The sequence below is a fragment of the Pteropus vampyrus genome, unplaced genomic scaffold (assembly GCF_000151845.1).
Source record: "Pteropus vampyrus isolate Shadow unplaced genomic scaffold, Pvam_2.0 Scaffold343, whole genome shotgun sequence".
Taxonomy (NCBI): domain Eukaryota; kingdom Metazoa; phylum Chordata; class Mammalia; order Chiroptera; family Pteropodidae; genus Pteropus; species Pteropus vampyrus.
This window is the reverse complement of record NW_011889124.1, coordinates 82,993-94,667: the sequence shown is the minus strand read 5'-3', so window position 1 is coordinate 94,667 and position 11,675 is coordinate 82,993. Positions and strand designations below refer to the sequence as shown.

Below are 11,675 nucleotides of genomic sequence, written 5' to 3'. Positions count from 1 at the left end.
GTTTGCATTCAGCATTATTAAAAGTCTTTTTAAAAATTTATTTAAAAATCTTTCATTATTGCCAGAAATTAGTTGACCTGTCTTCACTGTCAAAGGGAGTTTGAAGAATTAAAGTCTTCTTAATTCTTTCAAGTTTAATATTTGAAGCAAGCCAGGGCCATGACTTCTTTTGTTCATAACAAAAGCATTTAGAGTATTCATTTTTTTGCTTCATAGAAATTTGTTTAATGTGCTAAGCTAATGTATTAATGTGTTGCTTGGTCAAAAAGAGTCATCTGATAAATCTCTTTCGCTCACACAGAATTATTGGGAGACATACTCAAAGATCGGCCACAGGAAGCAGATGGAATTGATTCGGTGATCGTGGTTGACAATGTTCCTCAGGTGGGACCAGACCGTCTGGAAAAACTCAAAAATGTCATCCATAAGATCTTTTCTAAGTTTGGGAAAATCACAAATGATTTTTATCCAGAGGAGGATGGAAAGACAAAGGGGTGAGTTGCGTTCTCCATGATGAGCGTTATTTGTATTTTTCTTGGTATCAGACACCCCTCGATGATCACCATGTGTTGCAGGAGTTCCCTGTGACAACAGTGCGTGCCTCAGCGGAAGCTCTGCAGAGCAGCGATTTGGTCCTGGGCTAGTCACAGGGGGAAGGACACTGATGTGTGGTTCTCAAATTAGGTTATTGTAAGCTGGGTGCTAAAACCTTAAGACATCAGAGCTTGATATTTAAATCTGCCATCAGAACAGCGATTGATGTAAGATACACGTTGGGTAAAGGGACCAATAGATCTGGAAGCTAGTAGAATTTCAGGAGAATTTTGCATGTGGTATTTTATTGATTCTAAGATGTGCTTCCCTGTTCCCCCCCGCCACACATACATTCTAACATCTCCGAAATGGAGATACTGACACTGTAGGTGACAGCACTGTGTCATTGCTTAATTAACGACATTTTTTCTAATGTTACCTAAAACAGTGCATCTTTTAAAAGCGGTAGCATAAGGTATGTCTTATAGTTTGCTTTTAAAATTCAGCTTTTTATGTCTCCTGTGTTGATAAATGTAATGCTGGTTTCTTCGTTTTAAATGCCGTGCTATTGTATCGCGGCAGCTCATCTGTTTCCCGTCAACTGAAATTTAGTGTTTCGCAGTTACAGTCTTGCACTCACCCCTTTCCGAGCAAGCGTGAGAACTCCCTTGCTGCATACCTGGGAGTGGAACTGCAGGGGTCATGAAGTCACCTTCAGGGCCACTGGGCAACATTGACTCATGACCAAGGCGGTTGCCGGTCGGCCCAGCAGCACTGAACTGTTCTGCCTGTTCCACAGTCTTGTCAGACTGTCTGCACTGCAGTTTTCTGTGAATGTCAGCCTTTGAGAGCACAGCAAAATCATCTTTTCTAGGACAGGAACGAGAAAGTGATAAAGTTTGTTTTAATTCAGATTTTGGAAACTACTTGGAATGGTTTTAATTCATAAAAAAATGATCAAATACAGGTAATGCTCCTGACATTTTCTCTTTTGGAACTAAGTGGAAGGGTAATAACCTCGTTTTGTGTTTTTCCTATGATGAAACACCCTTTGAGAGCCTTCGTAACTTTACCTGTAAGACACATTACACAATGTCCACGTTTTTAGACTTTTAACAGCCTTATCGAGGTAATTGATATACAGTACACTCGCATAGTTTAAAAGTGTACTGTTTCATAAATTCTGACATATATACATCCTTGAAACCATTACCGCAGTCAGAATATGGACATTTTGATTAATGAGCTTTTCTGTAACTTACGATTATGGAGTTAGAGACTTGGGTCTTCTGTTATGACTTTGTTCACATTGAGGGAACGACCGTCAGCTATTTCACTGCCTCGGACGTGGCAAGAGTACGGGTCCCAGCGTGCAGTGCTGTGACTCGTGTGGAGGGGCTGGTGTGTACTGAGCGTGACCTGCCTGATCCTAGAGCCTTTCTCACCTCAGGTACATTTTCCTGGAGTATGCATCTCCTGCCCATGCTTTGGATGCTGTGAAAAATGCCGACGGCTACAAGCTTGACAAGCAACACACGTTCAGAGTCAATCTCTTCACCGACTTTGACAAGTGAGTTCAGACTCAGGCCCTGAGAACCTGGACATTCACCTTGCTGAACGGCCTAGGTTTTTGCGGCTTCGAGGCAGTTCATCCTCCAGTTAGACTGCTGCAGGACCATGTCCCCTCCCGCCCCCCCGCCCCGGCCCTTCACACTCTGGCCAGTAGCACCCCCTCACCACCAGCGTCCCCTCACCTGTTGTTACCAATAAAAACACATTTTTTTCCCCTACCCTGGGGGGCGGGCAGGCAGGGGTGCAAGACAGCAGGTTCTCGAAGGTGAGATGCATTCAGCACCTACCTCCCGTTCACGTCACTTAGCCAGTACTATGTGAGGACTGAGCGCACTGCCTGTGGCTGCGACCATCCACGTAGGGACCACTCACCCTTGTTCTAGTCGTTATTGGTTGTTCCTAAACAGTGATTTCTCTTCCCAGGTACATGACAATCAGTGATGAATGGGATATTCCAGAGAAACAGCCTTTCAAAGACTTGGTACGTTTTGTACACTCTGTTATCTAAGTAGTTGAAAGAATGCTGGCTAGCCTCTTGGCTTGAGGTGGGGAATTCTTTGGGAGTTAGAAATACTGGCCAAATTTGTCACACCTCTAAGAGCAATTAATTAGATGAGTTTACTTTGGTTCAAGTGAATGAAGTGTATCTTGCCCTTTGCCTATGGTTCCTTTTCCAGGGGAATTTACGTTACTGGCTGGAGGAGGCAGAGTGCAGAGATCAGTACAGTGTGATCTTCGAGAGTGGAGACCGCACTTCCATATTCTGGAACGACGTGAAAGACCCTGTCTCGATTGAGGAGAGAGCGGTGGGTATTTTCCGCCAGGTAGGGACTTGCTCTGTATTTTCTTAACAGGGTTAGGGCACAAGGTCAGGTGACATGTTTCTTGAGAGTCCATCTCTGAGAACAGCTTCTGTTAGCCTTCTTCCAGCTTTGAAGTAAGTCAGGAGACATGAACAGGCTTCTCATGGTTTCAGTTACTAGTCTGAGGAGCCAGTCCCTGATGTAAGGGAGGGGTCTTTGTGCTTGGCTGCTGCTTGCGTTCATGTTGGCACTGGCTTTCTCCACAGCGGTGGACAGAGACATACGTGCGGTGGTCTCCTAAGGGCACCTACTTGGCGACCTTTCATCAGCGAGGCATCGCGCTCTGGGGGGGAGAGAAATTCAAACAGATTCAGAGATTCAGCCACCAGGGGGTTCAGCTCATTGACTTCTCACCTTGTGAAAGGTAAGCCCTCAGAAATACAGGTGGACTCTGTTCCTCTCACCTTTTGCCAACATCTACAGATAATCTCGACGCCTTTTAATTTTACAATGATTTCAAATTCAGAGAAATTACAGGAGTACAGTGAACCCCGTGAGCTCTTCAGTGGGTTACCAGTTCACATTTGCATTTGCTTTACTGTTTTTTCTCTAAACATATGGACGTAATTTTTTTGTGAGCCATTTGAAAGTACGTTGAAATATCATGTCCCTTTACCCCAATTGTGCATTTCCAAAGAATAGGAAATTCTCTTACATGACCTGAGTGCAGTTATAAACTTCAGGAAGTTTGGCGTTAATTTAATATTCTAATTTTTCACTTGATCTAATAATGTCCTTTGTAAAAGTTTTTTTCTTCGGTTCAAGATCTAGTCCAAGATGATGTTTTTTTGCAGAGGATGTTCTTACGAGTGACTTTTTTGTGTGAGGTGGTCCGTGCAGCACAGCCCTGTGTGGGGTGGGACACGAGCAGCTTGAAGGCGCACGGCTCCCAGCCCGGGGCGCCCTCTCACCCGCTCTCGGCGCCCCTGCTCAGGGCTCGTCTGAAGCTTCCCTGTGTTGCTCACACAGTCAGTGTCACCACGTGTCCCTCTGTGGATGCCGCCTGTACTTCAGTTCAGCGTCTCGCTATGCAGCCTGTGCTCGTTGTGGGGCTCCTGATAGGTGGTCCTACTGCACCTGCTTGGGCCTGTGAACTGTTTAGCATGAACACTCACTAACACACGGAAAACTAACTATAGTGACATTCTTGTACTAGTGACTTAGATTTAATGATGTTTTCTTTTGCTGTAATTGCTTCACAAATGTTTTGCGTAGTTTGAGGTAAACGGTAGAGTCTCCGCACAAGCGTGCATCACTGCAGAGTACAGACGTCACGTACCATAGTTCATCACGCTAACGACACCTGCTAGCTGTTCCTAGTATCTGATGCTGAACAGTACTCAGCTTTTCCCCGGGTCCCCAAATGGCTCTTACTTACAGTGAGCTTGTCCCACCCCTGGCCCAGTCAGAGGCACACAGGGTGTTTAGTCCTTGTGTCACAGGTCTCTTTTATCTGGAGCAGTGCGTCCTGCCCTGTGTTTTGATACTGACTTAAGAAGACAGGACCAAGTGACCTGTGAACTGTCTTATATGCTGGATTCGACTGATTACTTTGTTTAATTTATTCTTTTCATCCTTATATTTTCTCTAAGCTATAAGTTCTATCTGATGAGTATTTCGTAATTTTGGTAAAGCAGCTTTCGTGTAATGTGTTCTTGGGATACTCATCAATTTACAGCCGCTTTGCACATTTCCGGTGCAAAGTAGTTGCCACGTCTTCCAGCAGCGTCTGTTAGTGGGTCTGCATCGAGAGCCTGGTCTCTGAGCCAGGATGACACGCAGGACTAAGAAGCTTCCTGCCACTCTTCGTCTCCTGGGATCCTTGTCAGTCCTCAGGCGGTTAATGCCACCTGCATTCTCAGACATTTATGTGCTAGACTTAACCACCTTCAGTCATAATTTATCTGCGTATATCCATCCACTGAAGGACAGAGACTGGATCTTCTCTTCCTCATCACGTCCCTGGCGCTCTGAAAGGACCTTATTTGGGAATGTTGAGTGAACGAAGGAGTTCGCGCGTGCGTGCTTTGGTCATACAGGTTACACTGTGGAAAGTCTATTTTGTCGTTAAATGCATAAACAGGTTTTGTGGTTCCGGGGTAGTTTTGTCTTGTATTCTTTGCCGGGGTGTAGGGTGCAGGGGATTTGATAACTGTGGGAAGGGCGACTGAAGACAGCGTTATTATTCTGTTGAGTCAGGTGTCACCCTTCCTGGGAGAGGGACAGTCATTGGAGGTGCCGCTGTGGAGCCAGCAGGGGCTGACTCCTGCCCTTGTGCATGCGTGTGTGTGGCTGCCTTCCCTGCTCGCACCCCCTTGAGAGAGCAGCTGGTGTAGTCACACTTCGTGTGAGCCAAGTGACAATGTGCCATGGTGTTGACCAGCCAGCACTCAGGTGGGTGACTGCTGGGAGATGCCCGGGCACCGAAGTCCCCCCGTCAGGCTGTCCGTGCTTCGGAACCGCACGTGCCTGTCTGTTATCTGAAGTGTCAGTGAAGACAGCATGGTAACCACGCCAGTCCTCCCGCTAGAGCACGCGGCAGACTTTCTATGGAATCTTTCGGGGCTTTCCTTGTCCTGATTTCAGTGGAGAAACATTTCGAGGTGACCCTTGGAGCACCTTGGTGTCAGGAATGACAGTGCTTTGTGCCCTGGATGTGGTTCTGCCCCGTGTTCTGGGTGGGTCACCTTACCGAGAGCAGATGTTAGGGGAGTCTGGGGTAGGGGTGCTGGTTGCTTGAGCCTCAGCTGCTCACTTTGGCCGTTCCCCACTGCAGCAAGGTGCTAGTACCTGCTGCGTCCACACTGTTGTGAGCTTTGGTGAGAGGAGATTGGAACACGAGTCCTCTCTGTTACAGATACCTGGTGACTTTCAGCCCCCTGATGGACACTCAGGACGACCCTCAGGCCATCATCATCTGGGACATCCTTACTGGGCAGAAGAAGAGAGGCTTTCACTGTGAAAGCTCGGCCCACTGGCCTATTTTCAAGTAAGTAGTCATCCCTTGCTGGCCACACTGTCCCTTGCCTTCTCTTGGGCACAGCCTGGCACTTCTCTGTAGACTCATGGCGGCCACGCTGGCCTCCGTGTGTTCTCGTTGGCAGCCTGGCACCTTTCTTTTTCCTCTTAGGTGGAGCCATGATGGTAAATTCTTTGCCAGAATGACACTCGATACCCTCAGCATCTACGAAACTCCTGTGAGTGAGTCAGTTCTCTGGCACATGAGCTGCCTGTTGGCCCAGTAGCCCCCGGCTGCAGTGCTCCCCCTCCCGTGCTAGTCGGGGAGGTGGAGCGTCTGTGTGGGATGCAGGCGATGCTAGTGCTGGCCTGGGTTCTGATTTTGCATCTGCCAGCCCGCTTCTGTGCTGCAGGGACGAGGCGAGGGGTGGGGGGCGTGGCTTGGAAACGCTCTGTTTCACTCTGCTCACGCCGCTCCCTCGGCAAGCTCACGTCAGAACCTCGCGCTGCCTTTGCATAAAAAGTTGTATTGTGAGACACAGCGTGGCTTGACTCGGTCGTAACCTTCTTTTTCCTGGCAGTCTATGGGCCTCTTGGACAAGAGGAGCTTGAAGATCTCCGGCATAAAGTGAGTGAGCACTCCTAGGCTGCCCCTCTCTGCCCCTGCCGGCACCCCAGACTGTCCCTGTCTGCCACCACCAGCACCGCAGGCTGCCCCTGTCTGCCACCGCCAGCATAGGCTCTCACGCCCGGACGGAGCACTGCCTGTCGTTCTGGTGCCTGTTCCACTGGGCTGCTTGTCCCTGGGAGCCAGAGCTCTGGGCTGCAGCCTTTCATGAGGGGGGACTCCACTTAGTGACAGGTCTTCTGTGTTACTCTGGTTATCTGTGCAGTGGGGTTTGGGTGACCTTCAGTGAATTGCCCCTCGTTTATTTCTCTAGTCTCTGGGGTTGGTCGATGTCTCAGTAGTGAAGGACCAACAGTTACAAGGACAGTCACGTTTCTTATTCCTTTTATTTTTACATTCTTGGGCAAAATTAAGGTTTATAATTAAAATTAAACCAGGAATTGGCTCTCAGTAAATGCAGAAGTAAAGATACTTTTCACGGCTGTGAACTCATGATTGTTCGTTACTCTGCCTGTCCTCCGGGTTAGTTTACATGGCACCAGGCAATGCCCTATTTTCCCGAAGCCTCTAACGCTTGTCGATGTGGAGTTTTCCCCATTAGCAGGAAATGGTGGTAAAGAGTCGGGGTTTGGATCATGATGAATCTACTGTGTGATAGTGGGTAGCGTTATTAGTGTCTCTCTGTCCTCCTAGGAAGGGCGAGTTTAACAGTGCCTAGCGTTGTCAGGGGAGGGAAGGGAGCTGCGTGAAGTCCCTAGAACAGCGCCTTCTTTAAGTCCCCAGCTGGGCATTAGCTGCGTTCCTGGTGGCGGCTGTGCCAGTGCGAGTTCGTGCAGCATGTGAGCTCTTCGCATGCTTTCACCTTGGCAGCTCCTCTGATAACATTGTATTTTCTTTGTTCTGCAGAGACTTTTCTTGGTCTCCAGGTGGGAACATAATAGCCTTTTGGGTGCCGGAGGACAAAGATATCCCAGCCAGGGTCACCCTGATGCAACTTCCCACCAGACAAGAGATCAGAGTTAGGAATCTATTTAATGTTGTGGATTGCAAACTACATTGGCAAAAAAATGGCGATTACTTGTGTGTTAAAGTAGATAGGACTCCGAAGGGTACCCAGGTAAGTGAGCAGAATGTTCTTTCTGTGTGGCTGCAAACTAGCCTGTGTTATGTTTGGACGATGTTAATAGATTTTTGATTTGAATTTTGTAGATTATTTTCAGACCCACCTGATATCAAAAGTAGTTGGCACGTCCTAGCCAGAGCTCTTGTTACAGTCTAGCTGAGGAGTGTGATATTTTTCCGTGAAAGGGAGTGGGCAGTACATTTGCATAGTTCAGAGGTAACGGGGATACAGTTGACCCTTGAACAACACAGGTTTGAACTGCGTGGTCCACTTATGTGGATTTTTTCAATTCATGTACAGCCGGCCCTCTGTGTCCCCGGGTCTCACACCTGCCGACTCGACTGAGAAGCAGTGTTGGGCATCTGTAGAGGGCCAGCTGGTCCACACTTGTGTGTGAGGGACTCGAGCATGGTGGATTTTAGTGGGCGGGGAGGGGGCCTGGAACCAGCCCCTGTGGATGCTGAGGGATGACGCAGTTCTGTTTCGAGGGAGTCACAAGTTTCATGTGGATCTTTGCGTGGGGGTTTGACACCCCGACCTCCATGTTCAGGGGTCAACTTTATAGTGAAATCTTTTCAGGCACCCACTCTCCTTTCTGTGGAGTAGAATGAATGTGTCATTTTCTCTTTAATTAAACACAAAGAGTAGCGTGTTTGACACAGCTCTGCACCCGGTTTTTTTCGTTTGCATCATTTAATATTTATCCAGAAAGTTGCTTGATTTTCTCTTGTAGTGGAAGTTTTCCTCTTTTTTGTTTAAACACTTTTTGTTGAGATATAATTTACACACTATACTGTTCACTTTTACACAGTTGTGCAATACAGTCACCACTATCTTAATCCCAGAACACTTGAATTACCTCAGAAAGAAACTCCACAACACGAGCAGACACCCCCACTTCCACACCTCCCTATCCCGCTAGCTCCTGATACCCACCGATCCACTTTCTGCTTTCTGTCTGGATTCCCCTGTTCTGCACATTTCGTGTGAATGGGCTCGTGCTGTGCGTGTGGCCTCTGTGTCTGGCTTCCTTCTCTGAGCACATCTTCAAGGCTCATCCAGCTGGTGGCGTGTGCCAGTACCTCTTTGCTTTTTAACACTGTGTGGCTGGGCCACACCATGTTGGCTCAGTCATCCCTTGATAGATGCGTGGGCTGTCTCCACCTCGTGGCTGTTCCGGATGGTGGCACACCCTGGTTTTCACACGAGCGTGTCTTGAAGCGAGGCTGCAGGATAGCCACTGTTTAGCAGTATTGAATCAGTCTCTGGTGCTGGACCTATAAGGCGCTACAGAAGCTTTGCAGACAAGCTGTTGTGTGGACCCTTGAACTGTGTGTGTGACTGTGACCTTAGGGCAGTTCTTCGAAGTGGAACCTGGGCCTGAGTATGTGTGTGCCTCTCGCTGCTCTCCGCAGAGACTGCCCCATGCACACTCCCATCAGCATTAGCAAGTTCTTGTTTCATCGTGATGGCTGTAGTGTTAATCGCTTTAGGTATTCGTGTCTTTATCAGATGTGTAATCTTCCATTAAATTCTCAAGTTGTCCTGTAAGTCTTATACTTTGTTTCCACAGTAATCACCCTTTATTTTTTCTTTTATCGACAGGGTGTTGTCACGAATTTTGAAATTTTCCGAATGAGGGAAAAACAGGTACCTGTGGACGTTGTGGAAATGAAAGGCAAGTCTCATCGCAGTTGTTTTGTAGCTGAAGGGCCTTCTGTGCTGTTTTACACTCGGCCTTTAAAATTGGGGCGTGAATTCCCTGCCTGGACAAAAGGGCCAAGACTCTGAGCTCCAGCTCATGAACAGCCGTGTGTCTCTGAGTTACAGGACATATGTTTATAAGTTTAGGGTTTTTGTCCTTTCCAAGTTCAGCCTCTTTTCAGTTGCCAGGGGAAGCTGCCCACCCCCCGTACACTGACCTCTCGGGGAGCGGGTGAGCACAAGGCTTCCAGCCGTTTGCGTGCAGGACGGTGCGGGGGGCGGGTCTTCGTGCCATACGCGGCCACAGGTGGCCGCAGAGCTGCTCGTGTCGCACAGGTGGTTTCACAGCGTTTTTGAGCTCGTGACAACTGTTTAAGTGACGTGTTTGTCTTCAGGTGGGAAAGAGCCTGTGTCTTTTGTTTGGTTGATTTCTCGCTTCGGTTTTGTTTTCTGTTTTGCTGGAGAGGGAAGGAGAAAGGGAAGGGAAAGGACAGGCAGGAAACGGAGTGCAACCCGGCCCCTGCCTGGATACAGAGACACAGAAGCCTTCGTAGGCTGTGGGCTTCTGCTAAGTACCCTGGTAGTGTGGGACAGGAGGTGTCCGGGCCGCACTGGCGCCAGGCTCCACATGGCCGCACTGCGGACAGGCTGTGGGGAAAGGCAGCATTCCCGCTTGGCCAGGACACTGTCACCCAAGTCATCTCGCAGGACTTAAAAGTGTGCTGCTCGTGAGACTCAGTGTGGCGCGCTCCTCGTTCCCATGCCTCTCGGGGGCCTTTTCGATGGATTTAAGAGTTTGGGGAAACGTAATCGATCGGGAATGTTTCCTTCAGTGCCCAAAGGGGTCTCACCCTCTTTTCGGTAACAGAAACCATCATAGCCTTTGCCTGGGAGCCCAATGGCAGCAAGTTCGCGGTGCTGCACGGGGAGGCTCCTCGGATTTCGGTTTCCTTCTACCACGTGAAGAGCAACGGGAAGATCGAGCTCATCAGTAAGTAGCCTTGCCTGTCTTGCAGGGGCGGGAGAGTGTCACCGCCCCAGTGAGTACAGGCCCGAACCCGCAGCCAGGCGGGTCCACTGTGGGTCCCTGTGGTTCACACGCGGGTGCTGACGGGGACGTGTCACGTGCGCGGAGACTCGGGTGCGGCGAGCTCCCTTGCACGTCAGCTGCTCTTCGAGTGGGCGAAGCTCTTGTCTCTGTGTGTGGGGGGGGTCACATGCCACTTCTCCACCTGCATGCCCTGGTCCCCACCCTGCCCCCAGCCGTGCTGTCCTTCCCCTGCAGCACCGGCAGTATCGGGCTGGAATCATGGCTGCTGACTTGTCCTCACCCAGACGGAGCTCTCACCCTTGTGTCCATAGTGCTGAGCACACAGTAGGTCCTCAGTCAACACTGGTTTCGAAGTATCGCTTGTTGCTTCATAGTGTTTGTTTTTGTGCCGTGACTGAGGTAGTAGAGACCTCTGGCCCCCGCTTTAGAGGGGCGTGTTGTGCTCAGGCCATGCTCCCCAGGATGCCATGTAGGGCTTCCTCACCGTGAAGACAGGTTCATTCATGTGCCCTGGGGACAGCTCCTCCTGCGATAATTTTATGAAGAATTTAGTTTTCACTTCCTGAAGCCTAGCAGTATTTGTGGTAGAATCAGCTGTCTGTCTCACAGAATTGATTACATCACATTTCTCTTGGTCGTGAGAGGAAACGAGGGCACCTGCTGACTGCGAGAGGACGTCTGTCGTCCTCGCCGCGGAACAGGGCGGGTGCCTCTGCCCTGTGAGCACCTGTGTCGTGCACCTTTCCTCGAAGGTTCGGTGTCAGCGTTGGGACGGTCGCGTGCTCCGCTGTGGAGGGCATCTGCTTTTCTATTTTTCCTTTGTTTTTGGTTTCCCAGTCGTGTCCCGTCACACGGGTCTGGCTTGACTCTCCCACCCCTCTCCCCACTCCACTCTTACTGTTTTGAGTCAACTTCAGGCCGAGGTAAAGGTGCCCCAGGCAGCCGACTGCCTGCCCTGGTGAAGAGACCCCAGGTCAAGACTGAGTTGGAACTTGCAGCTCTGCTGGCCCTGCCAGGTTCTTGCAGGAAGTGGGCAGTTAGGGCACTTGGAGGGGTGATGGATCTAAAAAGTATTTGCAGGCACGCAGCTTAAAATGACGTGTGAGGACAGGAAGAAGAGATTTTAGGCTCTTTGGGGTTGTGCGCGCCTCTTCCGGAGATTTGGTGGGGACCGGATCCCTCGCCCTCCTGGAGCCCCTGTGATAGCGTCTACTGTAAACGGAGCTCCTTTGTCCAGTTCCC

The 11,675-nt window shown here is 49.5% G+C and overlaps 1 protein-coding gene across 1 annotated transcript in view; it reads left to right on the top strand.

Annotated features, from left to right (window-relative positions):
- Positions 1-280: 280 nt before the first annotated feature.
- The window catches only part of EIF3B (eukaryotic translation initiation factor 3 subunit B), a 16,257-nt gene continuing 4,862 nt past the window's right edge, over positions 281-11,675 (top strand). Inside the window, exons 1-11 of the mRNA XM_023522379.1 lie at positions 281-494; positions 1,985-2,104; positions 2,530-2,587; positions 2,784-2,912; positions 3,176-3,333; positions 5,827-5,958; positions 6,100-6,166; positions 6,509-6,555; positions 7,462-7,672; positions 9,284-9,356; positions 10,251-10,373. Coding sequence (XP_023378147.1) covers positions 2,534-2,587; positions 2,784-2,912; positions 3,176-3,333; positions 5,827-5,958; positions 6,100-6,166; positions 6,509-6,555; positions 7,462-7,672; positions 9,284-9,356; positions 10,251-10,373 — 994 coding nt within the window. The 5' untranslated portion in view covers positions 281-494; positions 1,985-2,104; positions 2,530-2,533. The remainder of the gene's footprint in view (positions 495-1,984; positions 2,105-2,529; positions 2,588-2,783; positions 2,913-3,175; positions 3,334-5,826; positions 5,959-6,099; positions 6,167-6,508; positions 6,556-7,461; positions 7,673-9,283; positions 9,357-10,250; positions 10,374-11,675) is intronic.